General features: G+C 42.2%; 1 protein-coding gene across 2 annotated transcripts in view; it reads right to left on the bottom strand.

Moving 5' to 3' along the window:
• Positions 1-22,437, bottom strand: part of SH3PXD2B (SH3 and PX domains 2B) — a 107,506-nt gene that overhangs the window by 46,268 nt on the left and 38,801 nt on the right. For both annotated transcript variants that reach the window (XM_033139944.1, XM_033139945.1), the window contains exon 3: positions 13,931-14,006. In XM_033139944.1, coding sequence (XP_032995835.1) covers positions 13,931-14,006 — 76 coding nt within the window. The remainder of the gene's footprint in view (positions 1-13,930; positions 14,007-22,437) is intronic.

The raw sequence follows: 22,437 nt of genomic DNA, 5'->3' as shown, positions 1-22,437 counted from the left end.
CGACTAAGGATTGTGGAACAGGGTGTGTGCGCGTTATCAGATAGGATAGAAATGCAAACCGATTTTTTTTTGGGGGGGGGAACCTTTTCAACCACAACCTTAAAAAAATACTATTAATGTTGCTCAAAAACTAGCAATTAAAAAAAAACCCCAACAAGAAATAAAACAAGTTAGCAGCAATTGAAATAAACAACAAAAAAAGAGAGAGGAAAGGAAAGGAAGCCTAATCTGTTGGCTCATACTACAGAGCAATCCTGTTTGCAGCAGGTACACCAGAGTTATACTGGAGTTTCCTGCAGCAAACCCAAGGTGAAAACCACAGCTATGTATCCTTAAAATACCCCTGTAGATATGTGTGGAAGCCTTGATTGTAAGTATGTGTATCAGTGATTTACACTTTCATGTTTGCCACAGATATACCAAGATGCTCCCTGCAACAAGTGCACCTGTCCCTCATAATGAGTAGAACTGTTTTGTTTCGAAGTTCCTGCTGGAACAAAAAGGCAATGGTGATTCCAGTCCATAAAAGCTTGCTCCATTTTCTTTTGTGCCTTTTTGGATAGGTGACCACAAAACTGTCAGGTTTGTAAGGTGATAATGCATATACTTTGAGATGGAAGCAAGATGGGAGCTGTTTCTCCAGTGTAAGTGAAATTGAACTAAGAAAGCCAACACTCCTTTTCATGAACACATGCACTGTATGTACTCCAAGGGAGAGGACCAACAGAAACATTCAAAGATGCTTACTATAGACAGGTCTGGCCCTAAAATGAGGCAGAGTGAGACAGATGCCTCAGGAAGACAGAGCTAGGAGTGCCATGTGGCCTGCTGTGTACCCCTACACTAGCCTGCTGTCTTCAGCTGCAGTAGAAGAAACTGTCCTTTCACCAGTATTGGAATTCCACCACTCCAGCTGGCTTCTGTATGTGCCTTGGGGAAGGGTGCCATATTGTCCTTCACCTCAGGCTGTGCCTGTGAAGAACTTATGGTTTCATGGTATTGTGTTGAACATTACTGTGAACTGAAGAAGCTCTTGCGAAACCTGATAGATATCCGGAATTCAGGTCTTCAGATCCATTTTCACTGAGGGACAGTGAAGGGCTGCCTGTCTGCGACCACCATCATGCATGACCATGTTTTTAAGCCCACCTTGCGAATGTTCCCTCTTGCATAACTCTGCATGTCCAGTTGTGAACTATCTAAAGCACTTTTTGCATATTTGCACAGTGCTAGGACACTATCATTATTGACAGAGTTGTGCCACCAGTATACTATTTGTTCACAGTTTCTCCAGGCTTTGATATGCACGCTGCTTTTTAGTATGTTTTATTGAGTAAATTGTTTCCTATATCTGCAAGCCGCTTTGGTGTTTTTGTTTTTGTTGTATTTTCACCTCAGGCAGCAAAGTATCTTGAGCCAGCCCTGGCTGAAATAACTCTGTACTTATCCATTTGAGCTCATGTTTATGTCAAACTCTTGACTAGTAAGAGTTATCACAGGTGCAGGGGCAGACAGCTAGCCTGGAAACTATTTGCCCAATGAGCTAGCTTTGCAAATTCAAAGATGAAATTATGATAGTCAAGTGTTTTCAATTTAATGATCATCTGTTTGCCTTCTGAAGTTGCATAGCACCATGCAGGACTGTACCCCAACTGGATCTGATGACTCCTGAATGTTTGAACCACCCCAGGGAAGGAGGAATCTGTGTACAGAGCATGAATGACAACTGCACAGGAGTTCAGCAAAGGAGTAACTTTTCAAAAAATATGATGTAGTAGAAAAGGCATTCACAACTTTTTCTTCCAAGTTCAACAGCCCATATGAAGTTTCCCACCATTGCAGCTACAGTTCTGAAGCAAGGAACATGGAAATTTGAATCAATCTGTCAGCAAGTCAAGCAAGATTGTGAAGAAGTCCTTCATGGAAAAGTTTAAGATGTTGGCTCCTTTCTTTCATTATCTTGGGGGTGGGGCCCTTGTTTTATTGACAAGAATTTTGGTCCAAATTCTCTGTGGCCACAAATTATAAAATGTAATGTGCCACTACATCAACTAAAATCATCATGGAGTTTTCATTATATTTTTCCAGTTGGTAGAAACTGGATATTCCAGTAACTAGGGTCAGCAGTGCTTCTTTCTATATTTAGAACTCAGACAGCAATTGGGTTGGCGTCTCTCCAAGATTCACTCAGTCACCAGAGTTGAAAGAAAATTTATAACTCACATTTTCTTATTGATGTGCACATAAAACATGCAAGCAATCAGAGTAAATGGCCAGTTAATCTCTCTAGCCATTTGCACAAGCAATCACAGTAATGCATGTTCATTTCTCCAACACATCCATGAACATTACGGCTTTTCTATTTGATCCAGAGATATTGCATTTTTTAAAACTTTTGTGGGGTTGTTTTTTTTAAGGCAGCAGACAATAGAGTAGGAAAAGCACAAGTGCTCTATGAGGACTCACAGAAAGCAGAACACAGCTCCCACATTTTCAGCTGGTGAAAAACACACCGCTATGCTTCCTGTACCAATTAATCTGGTCTGATACAGTTTAAACAACATTAGTGCCACATTTTTATTACTGTATGTGGGGCTAATTAATGAGAACGGATCCTGACAATACAAAGAGCTTGTGGTTGAGTGGTCCCCAGGTACAGGACCTAGGCTATTTATCTGTTCTGGATTGAGTTCCACTCTCTCTGGAGAAAGAGGCATGCACTTTGGGTGTGCTCCCGGAACCATCTGTCATTAAGAGGCCTAGGTGATGATATCTGCGGCTCAAACCGCCTACCAACTTTGGCTGGCACAACAAATATTCCCTTTCCCGTATAGTACCAGGTGCACAACCTGCGGCCCTCCAGATGTTTCTGGACTACAACTTCCATCAGCCCCAGCCAGCATAGCCAGTGATTGGAGATGATGGGAAGTGTGGTCCAACAACATCTGGTGGGCCGCAGGTTGTGCACCCCTCCTGTATAGGAATAGTTTGCTTTTTTGGCCTACACATTGGCAACCTCACAATTAGGCTACGGCAATGCATTATACAGTGGTACCTCGGGTTACATACGCTTCAGGTTACATACGCCGCTAACCCAGAAATAACGCTTCAGGTTAAGAACTTTGCTTCAGGATAAGAACAGAAATTGTGCTCTGGCGGTGCAGCGGCAGTGGGAGGCCCCATTAGCTAAAGTGGTGCTTCAGGTTAAGAACAGTTTCAGGTTAAGAACGGACCTCCAGAACGAATTAAGTACTTAACCCGAGGTACCACTGTATGTGGGATGATCCTTGCACCTGCTCCAGAGGTTGCAGCCTGTGCAAAATTCAGCACTAGAGTGCTGTGTGAGGCAACTTACTGTACACATTTGTCATTTGCGTTAAAAAAAGAGAAAAGCATCAGCTGCCAGTTAGCTACCAAGTCATTTTCAAGGTTTTGATACTGACTTTTAAAGCCAAAACAATTCAGGACCACCTTCCCTTGCACAGACCCAGACAAACTGCACACCCTTTATATAAGGCTCTGATGGCCAGACCAATATAGAGTGTGATAGAACAAAAGCAGGTTCTTTCAGAATCTGGAACACTATTTGCGAAGCTTCCACTGTGGTGGGCTTTAAATGCCTATAAAAAAACATGCTAATTTATTCAGGTTTTCTGTGTCTTCATTTTCTGATCACATGGCTGGAACATTTCTGTAGTAATTTTTCACAAAATATTTTACCGGGTTACTAATGCATTTTGATATTATGTATTTATTTATTGCTCCTGATACCATACTTTATGCAAACAGTTTAGAGATTTTGTTGTATTAAGTGGCATACAAGTCAAACAAACAAGGTTTTCCAATAACCTCAGGATTTGTTTACAGTTTAGTTACAAGCAAGCCTTTAATATAGCCTTGCAAATTTGAATATTACTAATTTCCTAGAAATATTTAAAAGCATTCTAATCAATTTATGTATATGGAGGGCAGTTGCGTGTTTTAACCTGAAAAATTAAATAAAGCCACATAGCAGAGTTAGTAAGAAGCCAGCTAGTCATAAATATGTACCAAATTTCTCCTCTCCTTGACTGCCAGGGGAAGTGACAGATACAGGAACTCTGCCAGCATCTTAAGATGTAGAAATGCTACTGCTCCTTCTCCCTCCACTCCAAGGAGCTGACATTTTATTTATATACAATGCCCTGCCCTATTCTGAAGTCTCAGGGCAGTTACTTTAAAAAAAATCACCACAGTAGCCTTCTCCCCTTTGCAGCGGTTTCCTTTGCAAAGGCAACCATTAATGTCCCACACACAGAACCTTCCAAGAGACATAAATATTAAAGGAGCAATCTTGAAAGAGGCAGGCACCCTCCAATTATTCAGGCCACATTTTTATAACATGAACTGACCCCATACTTTTTTTTTTTTAAAGAATGTATTTCTGCACAGCTTAGCCATTTACTTTCAGCACAACTCTGCAAGAAAGAAAACCATGAAACAGAAACATCAACATTGTGTTTAGTAAAGAGTTCAAAGCCAAGTCCTTTAAAAGACACTCATACAAATATGTTTCCTTATTCCTAATGAGATTTGACTTGTTCTCAATTTTACATTAGACATCTGCAAGTCTAATAGCTTCAGGTATAAAATGTGTCTTTATTACTGAAGTGGGCAATGCCAATGTGTGGAAATGTTGCTATGGTATTTAGGTTTGTGCTGTTCTGAAAATGGATTATAAGCACTTGCATTCCCACAACAGAGGATTTCCAAGGCAGCAATCCTGGTCAGTTGAAAAGAACTGGACTAAGCATCCAAGCTTTGAAATATGAGTGAAGGAGAGCACAGCAATGGTGAGGTTTGTAAATCTACCACAAATTGCATCATATGCCATATGTGAAGAACTTCTACATCAGAACAAACAACTTCAGTTTCTGGAGACAGACAAGCCAGATTGCAATCACAACTCCTTTAATCATTTAGCCATTTATATTCCCTTCCTTGGACGGTTCCATGTACCAAAATGCTCAAGAGGCTTCTTATCTGAGCATTCAAAGCGCAGGGATAAAGAAGGTCTGTTTGTTTGCTTTTTTTAAACCTCTCTCTCAATCACAAAATAATGTATAGCTGTTTTAAAAGCCCGCTCCTTACAAAGTGAACTATTAAAAGATTTCAAGTTTGGCACCTTAAGAAACTGCAAGTTAGCAGCTTCCCAAAAGGCAATCATTTCAATTAGCTAAGTTGATTCGGTAGCCAATATGGCAAGCCCCAAGGTACAAAGTGACTAAAATTCACTTTTCTGTGGCACTTAATACCATTTTTATACCTTATTTTGAAAGAGACCAAAATTAGCTTTAGCACAATTGGTTGAAAAATAAGCGAAACAGGAGGTTTTTTCCCCCCTAAACTGACGCAGAAATTGCATTAGCCTAAATCGCACAAAAATTTAAAAATAAAAAATTTCCTGTGCCCAATTTTGGACCAAAAAAACCTTAAAAAATTAATCTGAGGTTATCTCCTAGGTATCTACACCTAATTTTTTTATTTTTGCAGAAAATCTGAGTCGTGAGAGCATGGCCGAGTAATAAAACCAGGTGATTTGGCATGGAATGACCCAAAAACAACCTTAATATGAGGGTTAAGTGCCTCATGGTTCAGATTCAACTTTTCACTGGTCTTAGGGGAGGTGCATCTGAATTCTACTTGAAGCTTTGCCTGAGCAAAGTAAGAACGCAAGTACATACCCCCCCGCCCCCCAAGTTGCCACAATTCTACAGCGAGTGTTCAAGAAATCTGACGGAAAAAAGGCTAACAGGATCTCAAGCAGCGCAGCATGGGAGGGAGGCAGAAAGCAGATAACAATCTAACTTCAACATTTTTATCCTGTTAAATCTTCTTCTTTGGAAGTCTGCCATGGTCTTCAGCTTAAGCTTCCACAAAAGTAATTTCACAGCCAAAGTTAAAAACTTTGGCTTTGGGCAAAGTTTTGTTTCCATACAGTTCTATCCAGCCCCTTCAAGGAAACACTGGTGGGAACAGCCTCTAGATCACCATGGATATAGGGAGTTTGGAAAACTTAGTTCTGCTTATAAAAGCTGCTTCCTGAAAGATTTGGCAGACACTACAACATAGCTAATCTAGAGGAGCTCATTTGTTGTTTCAGCTCTTTTTCTTTCTTGGGGTCTCAGTCTTTCAATTTCCCCACCAACCCACCTTTCATCTGTAGAGCATTCTGCACAGTTGCTTGGACATTCAGAAGAGGGCATAGCCTCTTATTCTACCACAGCTTGTGAGCAGAGTTATGTATTTTGCAAGTTCATGACGTAAAAATAAACTATACATTCCTATGACCATTTTAGGCTGAAGTAGGTTTGAGGTCCTGGTTAGGAAACAAATGTTAAATTACAACTGTTGTTTAATTAAACCAGGATGTAAGTACCAAGAATGGGAAGAATCACAGGGAAAGGCAAGGAGGGAGTACATGGTCTCATCACTCATCCCCAGCTACTGAACTAAGGTTCAGAAAGCCAGAAATTGAGCATCTGAATCAGGACAGACGCTATTAAAAATAAATAAACCTACAGCTTGTTATAATTTGTCCTTCCTGTGTGGGCACCTTGCAAAGCCCTTTAGGAACCACTTTCACACTGCTCCTTTAAACCTCTGAAATCAGGGCACCTTAGAAAGTCTGGCTGCATGTGCCTTCCAGAGAGAGAGAAATAAGCCTTTTTCAAACCCCTGAACAGAGCTTTGCAGAACACCACACAAGGGATTTTGACAAATGCATGAGACAACCTACCTGTCAATCATGTGATGTCATGAAAGTATCATGAGATTGATGAGGTCAAATCTGATAAAGGTTCCCACCCCTGCCTTACATGATCAATATCCTATCACATCATCATAAGTTATTGGTCTGTGAAGTTTCCTGGTACTGTTAGGATGGATGTTAGCTTATTTTCTGACCTCCAGGTCTGCTGGAAATGTCAAATGATACTAAATCATCTCACCATCATTTCAAAAGGCTTGTCTACTATTTATTTGAACTTTGCTTAGCCCTAAAGCACAGTGTAAATGGAGTGAGAATAATGATGCAAAAACTTCAGGGTATTTTACCTTGATTCATGTTTCCATGGATTTTTCAAGTAGATTGCAGTTTGCATTCTGAGCATCTAAGAGCTCCGAGCAAGAAATGGCATTAGATTGGTCAAAGGCTTGAAATACTACCTTCTGCATTTCCAAACAATGCCAGAGCCATCTGGGTATTAAAAACAAACACCTGTGGCATTAGAAAACATAACCCTCAACTTGAACCAACACATCAGGACTCTGCCAGTCTGAGCTGCTACGCACATGAACACTTTTCATGATTCACAGAGACAACTTTCCAATATTCCTAAAGAACTAAATCTTGTTGAATGCCAACTGCGCAAGATACAATCTTTCATACCAAGTATTTCCAACTTTCCTCCAATCAAAGGAGGCTGCCTTGGATCTACATACTACAGAGCCACCTCTGCAAGTAGCTAGAGGAAAGCTCTATACAGTGGTACCTCGGTTTACAAACTTAGTCTGTTCTAAATCCGAAACCGTTCTTAAACCGAGGCGCAGTTTCCTTAATGAGGCCTCCCACCACCGGTGGCCTTCCACCATTCGGATTCCGTTCTTAGATTGAGGTAAAGTTCACAAACCAAGACACTACTTCCGGTTTTGCAGTTTGTAAACCAAATCGTTCGTAACAGGAATGTTCTTAAACCAAGGTACCACTGTATTCTTGCAACTTCAAGAAGATTTTGTAGCGCACATCTGAACAAGGTCAAGCCCACTCTCTGATAAACTCCATTCTTATAGAAATGGTGAAACACCACACAAGAGAAGCCCCTGTTTATATCAATGTTTAAGGCACAGGCCCCTGCTATGCGTTGCTGGCTAAATAACCGTAGTGTCCTCGTTCTCATAATGGTTGCTGAGTCTTTTAAAAAATGCACATCTATAACATGAGCAGTGAGGAAAGGAACAGGGAATGATTTCCATTACAGAAACAGTTTTCTGGTAGCATTTAGAGAACTTTTTCAAACCTGAATACCAAAGTCTTTCCTAATGGTTTCAGAGGTAATCCCACACAAAAAAACTAAATCTTCACTTAAGAAAAAAGAGGGAGAGAACTGATTGGGTGTTGCTATAAGAAACAAAACTATAACCAATGGCATTTGTTCCCCACAGAAAAATATTTTGCGTGCTGAATCAAAAATGCTTCCTTGGTTCCTATCAAAGGCCTCAAGTCTGAATGTTATAGTTTTGTGAAGAATGCTGGAGGCAGCTGGATGGGGAGGATCACTGGAAACATTTTTTTTTCAGGCGACAGAAACCACAATGTATAATGTTACCAATCAGGGCTTCCCAGAAAGCAGCATATTTGAAACAGAAAGCAGGAGCCAAATACCCACACTGGTAATGAAATTCAAGCGCTAGTATGCTATTGTGAGTGGGATGCAGAAAAAGCAAATTATATGGGTGTGGGCATGTGTGTGTGACCATTTTAAAAAAGGTAGAACACAGATAGGACTAATTTCTCCGTAATATTAACCATTGGGCTACATGCTTAATATGCTACTCCTCTGGGCCAGATGTCGCCCACCCCGCTCCCAAGCTTCTTCTTTGGGGAGAGTTGGAAGGGCATCCAACACAAACATTTCTGCTGTACATAAGCTGTTCTGTTTCTCCCTCCTCTCTTGAATTTCCAATCCATTTGGTCTTGGAAACACAGTGGGGTTGCTCCAATGGCTTGCATAAGGAGAGCTTTAGAATGCTGCAGGGACATGGCCATTGACAGTGGCTGGGATTTTGCTCCACCTCAGGGTTTGCTCCTGCCAGAGCACCCAGGACAATCTCGGAGAGCTGTGCAGAGTCTGCAAGCCTGAGTTGGGTTTACTGATTTGGTAGGCACAGATCAGGGAGCTTGACCTTCCCATGCCAAAGGCCCCATGGCCCCTGGCTGACAAAGGCTGTGCCTGGCCAGGAAAGATCTCCATCCCAGTGGCGCAAAGCATTTGTGAGCCCGGGAAGCTGGTAAAACTTATCCAGCTCGGATTAAAATCCAAGCTAGAGAATGATTCAGGGTCTTGTACAGCTTCCATTCCCCTTGGAACAGACTTTTAAAAGCTCCTCTGAGTTCAGCTTCAGACAACTTTGCCATCATCCCTGCTTTCCAGTGTAAAAATATTTCATAAAAAGAAAGAAACGGGAAGGCATTTAGCAGGCAAAACACACCAGTCAGGGCAACCTTTCTGGAAGTGAGCCTTCTTTTGCTTTCCAAAAATAGGTTGCAATGCTTCAGAAACAGAATTAAGCCGGAATGTAATTCCTGTTTTTCCAAGTCTCGGATGCTGCCAGTTGGGCCTGATGCTATGCTCCCTGCTCCCCACCCCACCCCCAATCCCACTCTGCTGGCATGAAAAATTGCACAGCAAATCTTTTTTTCTTTGCATCCAAGCCAGAGTTAGGCTTGTTTTGCTGATACCACAATTTATGGAACAGCTGGAACCAGAATGCACCTCCTGGAAGTAGCCATGGTGGTTGCTAAATTGCAATTACACCCACGTATACAAAAGGCACTCAGGTGCAAAATCGAATCTTTTAAAGGGCTTTACCAGACATGTAAGCCCAAAATGACTCCCTCCACCTTAAGCAGCAGAAAAATGGTTGAAGTTTGTGGTGCTATAATGGAATCAGGAAGTGGCAATTTTGGGGTTCCCATTCACTTGTTCTCTCCTAAACCTAGACCCCCTCACTGTGACCATCTCTTTAAAAGCTTCTGTGTTTTCAGTACCAGATGTAGCAAAATTTCCTTTGCTGACCTTCTCCTAAATCATCTCCAGTGTCATCAAGGAAGAGGACAGGTAAGGGAAATTGGAGGATATGGGTGTTGCAAGAAAGGAGTTAGGAAACTATAATTGGGAATGCAGAAAACTATAACTTATGTATGTATTTAAGGAATTTTTACACTGCTTTTCAGAGCAAAGTCTTCCAAAGGCAACTTACAAAAGTGACTGTAAGCATAATGAAATTTAAACACATAAGAATACTCCAGTGTCAAACTCAGAACAGCAATTTAAAAAACTCAGCATGCAACATCTCAGTAACAGGTGAACTAAAACATCCATTTAAAAAACCAGAGCTATGCATACCATTTCCAGGGGAAAGCTCCAAATATGTGGGGCCACTACCCCGAAGACCCTCACCATGACAGTGAACCTGGGAGCACGTCCTCTGGCACTGACGGAACGTGCGAAACATTTAGGATTTCAAATGGTCAGTGTTTTAAGCCGAGTCCAGAAATGAATATAATTATATAATTATAATTATAATTATAATTTATTATTTGTACCCCGCCCATCTGGCTGGGTCTCCCCAGCCTCTCTGGGCGGCTTCCACCAAACATTAAAATACATTTAAAATATCACAGTTTTAAAACTTCCCTAAACAGGGCTGCCTTCAGGAATTTTCTGAATGTCAGGTAGTTGTTTATTCCCTTGACATCTGATGGGAGGGCGTTCCACAGGGCGGGCGCCACTACCGAGAAGGCCCTCTGCCTGGTTTCCTGTAGTTTTGCTTCTCGCAGTGAGGGAACCGACAGAAGGCCCTCGGCGCTGGATCTCAGTGTCCGGGCTGAATGATGGGGCTGGCTATTGTTACTAATGAATAGGCTATTGTTACTAATATTGCATCAGCATAAGCAGATGCATTCTGTACCAGTTGAATTTTCTGAAGAATCTTTGAAGACAGCCCTGTGTGAAGCAGTCTAGTATGGCTAACTGAAGCCTGTGCAACTCAGGCAAGATCTGCTTTTTCCAAGATCTAGTCGGCCAGATGCAAAACTCCAGCTAGCAAAAGGCTAGCCACCAGTAGCACCTTTGCTTTCATATATGGTCTGGGTCAAGAACTTTCAAGAGTGTGAAGCCCTGTCTAAATTATTGCATACCTCCATCCAGAACAGCCTGCTTCCTAACCCACAGAACTTCTTCCGAATCTGGATTTAGCTTCTGCCTTCAGACACCTATCTCTTCAGGATTTCCACAGCTTCCCTTGGGATGAGCAGGTGGAAAGAGTAGCATAACATCTGCAAACCAACAGCATTGCAGCCCAACTCCCTGGATGATGATGATGATGATGATGATGATTAGAGTTTATATACCACCCTATACCTGGAGCTCTCAGGGCGGTTCACAGAACGAAACCAAAACCACCATCTCCCAACATTTGATGCACAGAGAGATTTACTACACACACACACACACACACACACACACACATATATATGATCCTTTCAGTCCCTCGGCGTAGTAGTCTGAAGTTGTACAGCCCAGCCATAGGCTTACTTAATTTTTTTATAATGCTCCCAATACATAATTTCAAGGCAACTTCACAATTTCAGCAATGCAACATTAAAAGCAATGAAACATGCAACATTTAAAATCTTTTACTATCTGTGAGAACAAGGCTTAAGATGTGCATCAGAAAAAGGCTGTGAAGCAAAGAGGGGTTTACACCAAAATAGCCTCCCTTCGCTGAGCCTATCAGCAGTCACTTAAACACACACACATCCCCCTCTCTGCATTAACGGGAAGGCTCCATTTTGCATGACAGGGGCAGAACAGCACCCACCAGCCTGCTAAAATGTGCACTTTTTCTGGGTAAAAAATAAAGTGTGTTACTCTTCTGCATCTTTCAGGAGTGGGGGAAAATGAGGTGGCAGCTTTGCTACTTGGTGCAGCCATGCCTGACTTTGGGATGACTTTTTATAATGTAGGTTAAACACATGGCTGTGTGATTCGTGTACTAGCTGCTTCAGATTTATGCTCCTGCTGCCCATGCACAAGCCTTGGATGACATTCTAGTGGTTACACACAGATGTTAAAAAGCATATGGGGAATAAGATGGTGCCTCTGCAGCATTCTAAAGGCCATGAAATGGAAGTCCCACAGCACCACCTTCTGAACTGGTGCCTCAAGAAAGAATCAAAGCCACCATAACAGTGAATCTCCAAGTCTCAACTGAGAGACTTTTAAAGATCTGTAAGGGACGCAGGTAGCGCTGTGGTCTAAGCCACAGGGCTTGCCAATCAGAAGGTTGGTGGTTCAAATCCCCACGACGGGGTGGGCTCCCGTTGCTCGGTCCCAGCTCCTGCCCACCTATCAGTTCGAAAGCACGTCAAAGTGCAAGTAGATAAATAGGTACCGCTCCGGCAGGAAGGTAAACGGCGTTTCCATGCGCTGCTCTGGTTCGCCAGAAGCGGTTTAGTCATGCTGGCCACATGACCCGGAAGCTGTCTGCGGACAAACGCCAGCTCCCTCAGCCTATAGAGCAAGATGAGCGCCGCAACCCCAGAGTCATCCGTGACTGGACCTAACGGTCAGGGGTAGCTTTACCTTTACCTTTTAAGGCACAAGTGCTGCACTGGAAAAGAGCTGTTAATCTCCAAAGGGGAAAAGCCAGAACTAGTTTCCCCCCCCCCCCAGCATACATATTTTTAAAAGCTAGTCAAAGTGAATGAAATACAGTGGGAAGCCTTTAGATAAAGGAGTAGCACGGAGGAGCTATTGCTGTTTTTAAAAATAAAAATGGTATGGACATGAGGAGTGTGTATCTCTCAAAAGTTGAGCCAGTAGCAGGCACTAGGCAAATATGTCCTTCACACACTCACAATTACATTCCAGGCTGAAATTAGAACAGTTGGCTAAATTGGCAGGGGCAGGAGGGGTAAGCAACAGCAAACTGCAATTTGGGTTGAGGGGAAAGAAACAGATCCACAACAGAAGTGACATACAGTGGTACCTCTAGATGCGAACAGGATCCGTTCCGGAGCCCTGTTCGCATCCTGAGCAGTCTGCAACCCGCAGTGCCGCTTCTGCGCACGCGCAGGTGGCGATTCAGCGTGTCTGCGCATGTGTGTGACGTCATTTGACACGTCTGCGCATGCGCGACCCGCTTAACCCGGAAGTAACCCGTTCCATTACTTCCGGGTTCGGCACGTTCGTAACCCGTGCTGTTCGCAACCTGCAGCGAACGCAACATGAGGTACGACTGTACTGATAAAATATCTGAATCCTCAGCAAAGTCCTGATACAAAAACCACTGCATATAACCTACACACAAAATGAAACAAATCAATTGCAGGAGAGGTCCAAAAGGAAAGGCTATCCTCCCAACAGTAAACACCTCGGGTGATTTTAAAACTGCAGCAATCAGCTATTCTAACATATCCTCAGTTCCTTTGCCAGCAATTGGCTATAGCATTTGGCATGTCAGCCCTAGGGCTCCCCTCCTTACTTCTCCAGGCATTTTCAGAGACCACATTAGTGTTCAGATTCCAAAAAGCAGTGGAACAAGGTATTAAAGAAAAGCCCACATGTGTGCCACTATTCCTTTAAGATGATTATGGCGATGATGATAATGATCATCATCATCAACGTCATTAACCTCATCCACCCATCTGAGTGGATTGCCCCAGCCACTCTGGGCAGCTTCCAACCAAATATTAAAAACACAATAAAACAACAACCATTAAAAACTTCCCTGAACAACTGTGGGTACTGAACACATAAGTATACAGTGGTACCTCTGGTTACGTACTTAATTCGTTCCGGAGGTCCGTTCTTAACCTGAAACTGTTCTTAACCTGAAGCACCACTTTAGCTAATGGGACCTCCCGCTGCCGCTGTGCCGCCAGAGCACGATTTCTGTTCTTTTCCTGAAGTAAAGTTCTTAACCTGAAGTGTTATTTCTGGGTTAGCGAAGTACGTAACCTGAAGCGTATGTAACCTGAGGTACCACTGTATGTTTAAACTATATTGTTAATATCTTGAGGTGTCCTGTTATACAAATGGGTGAAGGAGCAGCAAAGAAGAGGCAACATCCCAATGGATAGAGCTGTATTGTTCACCTTACAAACCTGGCAGAAAGGGTATGATTCTTTGCTTAGGGTCCTTCTGTCCTCCTTCCATTGGGAATTTGTCCAACATTTGCATCTTTAAAAAAAGGGGAGAGAGAAAATTAAAAGAACAGCAAAAGGAACAACTAACAAATGCAAAAAAACCAAAACCCACATTTTTTAAAGAGAGAGAGAGAGAGAGAGAGAGAGAGAGAGAGAGAGAGATGAGGGAAAGTACACGCAATATTATTTAACTTTGACTATCATTATTTGACAATGAGAAGCCAGGGAAGAAAGCCAAGCATGAGATTGGGGAGGGAAGAGATTCCACAAGAGGGCAGAATAATGTTGCTGTTTTGGTAAAGTTTTGGAGTTGATAACAAGCTCCCCCATGATGTCGGTAATGTGGGTTACTTTTCTTTGATTTCACAAAGGGTTCAACAAACATGCTCCCTTGAGTAGCCATAATGACTAGTTTGCTGGCCTCTAGAGAGTAAGACTAGCCCAAGGCTTCTTCATCACAGTAGCACTAGAGAGTGAGAGGGATGGTTCACCTACCACTGCTTTAAAGATGACCAGAAGCCTGCTATTTGTTTAAGCTCTGCACTTGATGGGTGCCAGAAGAGCATCAAAACAAACCTTCACCTGTCCTCTTCAGCTCCAAGGTGAAGAAAGAAGGCAGATAACTATTTGTCTTGCCTGCTGAGTGGCAGCTGTGGGGTTCAGGCTGCTCAAGAGGGGGCAGAGACACAGCAAAGTGGGCATGCCTCTACTTCTGACTGTTTCAGCAGTGCTTCAGCTTGTCTCTTGACTTTAAGAGGCAAGTGTCTAATGGGTATGACACAAGGTTTGAGACCCCACCCACTGCGTTGAGTGCATGTCCTGGAGACAACACATTTCTGGCTGGCCACCAAGATTACCCAAAATTTCTCAACCCCTGATCTCACACAACGATGAACTCAAATTTGCAAGATTCTTATCTGCACCTTCTGATGCTCATGTCAACGGAATCAAATCCTTCAGAACTTTTCAGAGGAGTTATACACCCCAGGAGATTCAGGTTTTCAACATGACGGTGGGGTGGGGGGTGGGCATGGCTCAATGGCAAAGCGCATGTTCTGTGTGCAAAAGGTCCCTAGGCTCAGTCCCCAGTATTTCTGCATAGCAGGACTGGGAGAGGCAGAAATGCTGGAGAGTTTGCGTCAGCCCGTGGACAACACTTAGCTAGATGGACTGGTGATCTGATTCAATTATTAAGCAAGTTTATTTCCAAACTGTTATGAGATGGCACCACAGTGAATCATCAAGCAAACTCGTAGTACAGTCAATACATCACGTTCTGAGAGGAGTAGAAGCAGAACACTAAACAAAGATAATAAGAATACGGCTTGTCAGGAGTTCACTTTGAACCTTTGTGGGACAGCCAGACACATCCAAAGAACTCTGACCAAGACAAGACTCCTCTCATCTCAGACCCTGCCCTCCAATATAACTTCACATACTTGGCAGGGTCTATGTTTGACAGATGCCAAATTTTCAGGGTCTCTGTTCACACACATCATTACTGAAATGTCAACTGCCTATGTAGTCATATTGCTCCACAAGTTCCCAACAACAGAACTTCAGATATCAATAAAACCATGATGCATCACATGAAAGGCAAGAATTTGTTTTTTGGGGGGGGACACCTCAAATTAAGAAAGTTTCCAATTTCAGCCAAATCAATGAAATAGCGATCACTACTTGCTTTCTAGAGCTCATTAGGCAAGATACTAGGTCAACCTCCCAGGGTAGGGGGTCCACAAGAAGCACATCATCACTGTTCTTTAAGTCCCCACAATTTTCAGCACGGCACCACTTTGTCTACAATGTATATTCACATATGTGTGTTAAAAATACGGTGAACAATAGAACACAGGTATGTTTTGTATGTAAAATATGTAATGTAATATTAAGTATATATTGTTTTGTAATGTATTGATATTTATAATAAAGTGATAAAAAAGAACACAGGTAGCCAATTTGGTGCCCTCAAGAAGCTGGATTCCAATGGCCATCAGTCCCAGGCACTATGGGCAATGGTCAGGGATGTTCCAGTTGTGGTCCAGCAATATCCTGGGGGGGGGGCACCATTTTTACTATCCTTGCACAAGAGCCATCGCTCAAGTTGTTTGGGACTGTCATACAAATCTGGTCAAACTCCTTTCCTTCCTCCAGTGCTGGGGTGGTAAACAAATCCTTCAACGGGTTAATCCAAAAGCTTTAATTCATTGCAGAACTGTAGCTTTCTTTCATCCACAGTACACTGAAGCAAGCAGTGATTACCTCATTAATATCATTCACTTCCTGGAAATCACCCAGACTGGTGACTTAACAGATGCTTGCCTCTGTCAATAATAAAATATGAATCACTGGCTGGACACTGAGGGAACTGCCGTCACCAGAAAGTGGCAGTGCCACAAGTCCACCCTTGCCACCTGCAAAAATAAAAATAAAAAATACCCCCAAAAAACCCACATCTTCATCTAAGGTGTAAACACATTCAACAATTCTGCAATTAATACCTTTTCGCAATGGTATCAGGCCAACACAGATCAAAACAAACCAGACCAAAATTGTGTAACAATTGGAAAGCATGAAATGGAGATGCAAACAGAATGGAGACAAGCAATGTCAATGGGTACAATTAATACAGAGCAGAGAAAGGATATGAACTGCCCCCGAAACTCCAAATATTTGCTGACCCTCCATTCACTGTTACAACAGTATGCACACTTTACAAAAAACAAATTCCATCAAATCAATTCCCCTTAAAGTCATTCCTGCATCCAGTACTCCTCTGCTTCCCCTTCCTAAAGAAAGAAACCCTCTTTTCCAACTCTTTACACTTGGTGAACAACCCAGGCAGGTCAGCTCCTTCTGCCTCTGCCCCTTCAGCTCCCTGTTCTCATTAAAGTTGCCTTGGGATGAATCAATAAGACTGAAGTTGGGTTTCCAGAAGAGGGAGAAGCTTTGCCTGTTTTTAAACTACCATGCTATCAAAAGCCAGCTATCCAACAGCACCTCAGAAAATGAGCCAGATTCTCTCACTCATTCGTCCTCCGTGATCCAGGGGCAGCAGCAAAGTGTAAAGCCCACCTGGTGCTTCAGAAGGAACATGCAGGGAATAAGCCAGCATCCCATAGCCTTAAATTACAGCTGCCATCTTGAGGGCAAATATCCAAAAAACAGAATCCACACTTATTTTTAGTATGTTTTCCCTCCCGCCCTCTAACAGGTTACAAGGGCCATGCCTGGATTATTCTGAAGCACTGCAAAACAGCATGCATGAAATGCTAAGTAAGACATTCAGTTTTACTTAGAAGACACTGTGGGGCTCCAAACAAAGACACTGATAGCATAACAAAAGTGGAAGGGCTCTAGTGCATTCTTCTCCACAGGAATATATTTGAAATAGACATGCAAAGTATTTGTTTGCTTGCTTTTCTTATTAAAGAAGCCACCACCTAAACATTAAGCATCCATTTTCTAAAGACAATATACTCTCCCTGCTAGCTGTCGTTACTGCACTAGGGTTTTGGTGCTTGTAGCAAGCCCATGTTGCTCAATTTTCCTGTAGAATTAAAGGATTATGCAACATCATCATCTGCTCACATTGAGTGCTGGGCCATTTTATGCAGAAAGGATGTAAATGACTAACACACTTCCTGTATGGGAAGGCCATTAACATTTACAGCAGACACTGGGTAAGTGATGAACTATCACTCATCACCACACTGCTCCTTTGCGTAGGGCAGAAAGGAGACATTAACATATCTCATGAACTGAAGGGGCGACAATGATTTTGGGATGGGAAACTTAACCGCACAGTCAATTCAGTTCATGCTTACATAACCACCACTGAGCTTTTCACCATATATGACAATTTTCCTTCTTTCTGAACTGTGTTCCTTGCAGCAGAAAATGGATAACAGACATTGGTTGCTGTGAATGACAGACCATCAACATGTAGCAGCACGGAGCTGGCTTTCTAAATTGGTGGTCCTGGCAGCTGCATTTGGTCCTTACAAGGGAACAGTCTGAGGAATGGACTTTGGCCATTTTGATTCATCAGCACTCAGGAATTCCAATGCAGAAACAATCACATACTTGGTGATGGGTTGCACTGACTCTTTGCCTATGTAGACTATGACCACATGCCCATCACATGAAACAGGTAACCGTTAACAACAAGCAACAGCCATAAAAACATAATGGTAAGACAACTCAGGTTCATATATGCTGAAGAATAAAATCAGGGATCTTAAAAACTGGAGAACATTTCCATCCCTTTGCAGCAAAACAAAATGCCCCTACATCTCCACAAGAAGCTAAGAAATAATTTTGACTCAAGAGGCGTTTTCCAGTTTTTAGTCTACTAAAATCTGACCTAGTAACCGAGGGAAAAGCAAAATCCGCTCTTGCCAGCTGTTCATTTAGTTGTTTCTTTTCCCTTAACATAATTTCAAATCCTCCATTCCAGTTTCAGAGCTGCAAGACTGTGTCATCAAGGACAACCAAACAATCTGTGACCAAAAGCCTGGAAACCTCCAGACATCCAGCCTTGTTTCTTTATAACACAAAACACCTGTGGCGGCTATAGACAGCTGAGATACTGTTTTGCTTGGAGTGGATTATTAGCTTTTCTTCAGCCACAAGCTTATGTTTTAAACTGCTGAATGGGAAGAATGCTGCTCTCCCCACCCCCACCCACCTACCCGGTCCTGTGTGATGTGGCAGCCCACTGCCGGGACGCAGGCAGAGTTGACTCCATGTGGTCTGTCTGATTTACTCACTTGCTCACTCATTCTTCAATTAGCAGGGCAGGGGGAGGTCAGGGACCTTTTAAAGTCCTCTGCCAATTATTCTTATGTCCTTGGATTACTTAATGCAAATAAGATTATTCACTAAATAAAAGCCCACAAGCTTGTTATGATGATACCATAAGGTGTAAGATGATGTACTTGCTATCAAAGTGGCAACTCTTTAGTTGGCAACGATCACTCCCAAGGTTTTGCAACTGTTTGCCCCCTGATTGTGCATTCACATGGCAAAATTTGCCTGAGTTTGAGCACTGAGAGCATGTGCGGACGTAGGAAATTGAAGAAATAATTTTAAAACTGGGGCTTCAGGTGTCAGTTAGCAACAAGTTGCGATAAGCATTGAGGAAGGGTGTGCTGGGACGAGACTGAATTTTATGAAAACATACTTTCAATGTTTCTCTTCTATCAAAACTTTAGGACAAAGAAAGCTTAGAGCCAGCATTATACAGCTTTAGAAATTCACAGTAGTTCCTTCAGCAGACCAAGTGCAACTGTGGAACCAAGTTCAAAGATAAAAGAAAGTCCTACCCACTAGTCATAAAACAACAGGGAATGTGCCAGAGTCATAAATCAGAGTGATCACCATTTGAAAGGGTGCGTGGTCAGGCTTTGTAAGTAGCAGTAAAATGACAGGAAACCCTTTGTACAACAATCTATACTTTTCAGAGAGCAAGAAAGCAGAAATGTGGTGTTAAGTATGAGTGTGGGATGCAAGCAGGGTCTGTTCAACCTTTTCCAAAATTTGTTGCTAAGATCCCTCAAAGAAGGAATGATAGGAGTTAGAGATCAACATCAGCTGCAGGGCAAAGTGTTCCCTGTTCCTGCTTTATGGATGCTGGTCACATGCAAACCTGATTACTGAACTTTCATCCCTATTTGCTTGCAGTAAGGTTATTTGACATTGAATCAAGCAACCGCTAGCCCACACTTTTCTGTGCATAGCCTCATCACTTCCTAAAAAATAATAATCAACAAGACTTTTTGCATAAGTCCAATTTATTTCTGGAGAAAAGTGTTGCCCCCAACAGTTCTTTACACTAGGCGAAGACACAGTATACAAAAAGGAAAGGCACCACAATACACCAACCCGTTAAAATTATGCAAAATTGACCACCAACTCTTCCCATTTTGATGGACAGACTGTGAAAATAGGGGTACATGCCACCCCATGTTGTGGGTTTGACCACAAATGCAAACTTTCTGGTCGCTTGTCTTTTAGGAAGCCTGTAAGCCAGAAATGGTCCATCAGCTGAGATTTACTGTACATATTTTCTGAAAATAAGATGGATCTGAATATTACATGATTTATTGGCAACTTATTAGCATCAGCTCTTTTAACAACCACCAAAGTTTTGGAGGAAACTGAAAGGGGTCACAAAGGAATGACAATAGGAAGTTCTGGAGAATCACATTGGTGGAAAGAAAATAAAATAAATAATTCCTTCCAGTAGCACCTTTGAGACCAACTAAGTTTGTTAATGTACAAATCAGAATCACCAGTGAACAAAAGAAGATTGGCAGAGATTAAGGTATATAATACAGGCAATAGTCATACCAGTCATATCAGTCTGATATGACTGGTATGACTATTGCCTGTATTATATACCTTAATCTGGAACTATTGATTTAAGATTGGAATGATATACAGTCATACCTCGGCTCCTGAACGCCTTGGAAGTCAAACGTTCCGGATCCCGAACGACTGAAAACCGGAAGTGAGTGTTCCGTTTTTCAAATGTTCTTTGGGGAGCCAAACGTTCGACAGGGCTTCCACAGCGTCTGATCGGCTGCAGGAGCTTCCTGCAGCCAACCAGAAGCCGCTCTTTGGAAGTTGAATGTTTCGGAAGTTGAACGGGCTACCGGAACGGATTCTGTTCGACTTCCAAGGTACGACTATATAGGAAAGCCTTTGTAGACCTAAAAGGCAAGATAGAGGAAAGGCACAAAAATATACTGGATGGACAATTTTCCAACTAACTACATGCTCCATGTTTTTGAAATTACATGTCTATTATACTCTATGTATTTGTCTATATACATTTATTTATTTATTTATTTATTTATTTATTTATTTATCTGTTTGTTTGTTTGTTTGTTGTAGCAAAAAGTACTCAGAATTTTCCAAAACTGTGCTGAAGGGGGGGAAGTATCATTAAAAAAACAAAAAACAGAACCAGAAATCAAATTCTAGCTGGAGTCTTAAAGAATAGAAAATCAATTCACTAGTTCAAATAAAATGTAGGCTTTTTCCCCCTCCCCAGGTTCATTTTTATACTTAAACAATACACATAAAAAGGATTGTTAAAACCATGCACAAGGATATTGCTAATTGCTTCAGCCACCTAAAAGGCAATTGAAAACCCTATGCACTTACCCAGGAGTAAGCACTACTTAACCAGTAGGACTTACGTTTAAGTAAATATGCATAGGATTGCACTGTTAATGACTATACTGGTAGGAGCCTATAGGAGAACAGGGAGCATCTCATACATAGATGAACAGTAGGTAAAACAAGTCAAAAATAGAAGCTATAAAGGATGGCAACAGCATGAACACCGTAAGGAATTTCCTATGAAGTCACTGGAAACCTTAAACATATAGCTATAAACTGCTCTAACTAGCTTAAGTATAAGAAAAATGTACAAAGACTGCAGCTGGAAACAGCAAAAAATAAATAGCATCAAGGCTGCCCCCAGAAATGCACTGGCAACACATTAAAGCCAACTTCAACTACTATACTGCACTGACCTCAGCTCTGACACCCACCCAATTAAATATAATGAAAAGAGAAGTAAATCAGCCTGAAGCTGTTACAGTCCACAGTGGGGGTGGATGAGCAGTTGTGGTACAGTTCGGGTGAGGCTGACTATTCCAACGTGCAGAAAGCAAATGGCCTTGCAATGTCTCCTCTTCAGCACTACTCAAAAAAGGCCTTTCGGCTTTTGGCACTGCTTGATGTTGCTCCCCTTGTCATGCCTGCCATGGATTCACCAATAGCAAGAAGTTGGGGCTCATCTACAACTTTGCTCCGAGCTTTTTAGGCACAGGTCTGTGCTTTAAAGCGCGGTGTCCAAGCACTTTTTCTTACTTACTTTCTTTCTTTTTGCCCTGGCACTTTCCCTGCAAAAATCCACTCTTTAGCACTGAATCGGAACAAAAGGCAATTCTGGTTTTCCGTGAGTTCCCCAACCATGCCACTAGCTGAAACCATGCAAAGACAATGAAGCTTGTCTGGTGGCACAGTGAAGGAGCAGCCACCATTACAGCCTCTAGCCGCCTCAGGAAACCTTAGTTTGAAAGTGTATGTATAGAAAACTTATATTGTAAACCCACGCTACAAAGTTCTAACAGAAATGGAAGAAAATAAGCGGGGAAGAGAGTTTCATCCTAATGAATGAAACCTCTAGTGTGCTGAGAAAAACAGTTCTGCTTTCTGTCACCTTTACTATTCTAACAAGTTCTTGGGAATTCATTTGAAACCCAGTTTATAGTTGCTTTCTGCTCTGAATGGGCTTATGATCCATTTGCAGACTGCTACGGACCCCTCTCTCCCCTGGCTCTTACCATTCCCTGCCTTTGTTACCTGGGCTGAGAATGAGAATGTTGGGTGGGGGGAATGCATAAAGTAGACCACAGGCACTATTCCCAGGAATGCTTAAGTCACTG

Source organism: Lacerta agilis, chromosome 2 (assembly GCF_009819535.1).
Source record: "Lacerta agilis isolate rLacAgi1 chromosome 2, rLacAgi1.pri, whole genome shotgun sequence".
NCBI classification, from domain to species: domain Eukaryota; kingdom Metazoa; phylum Chordata; class Lepidosauria; order Squamata; family Lacertidae; genus Lacerta; species Lacerta agilis.
Note: the sequence above shows the minus strand (reverse complement) of the source record. Positions and strands in the feature narration are given on the sequence as shown.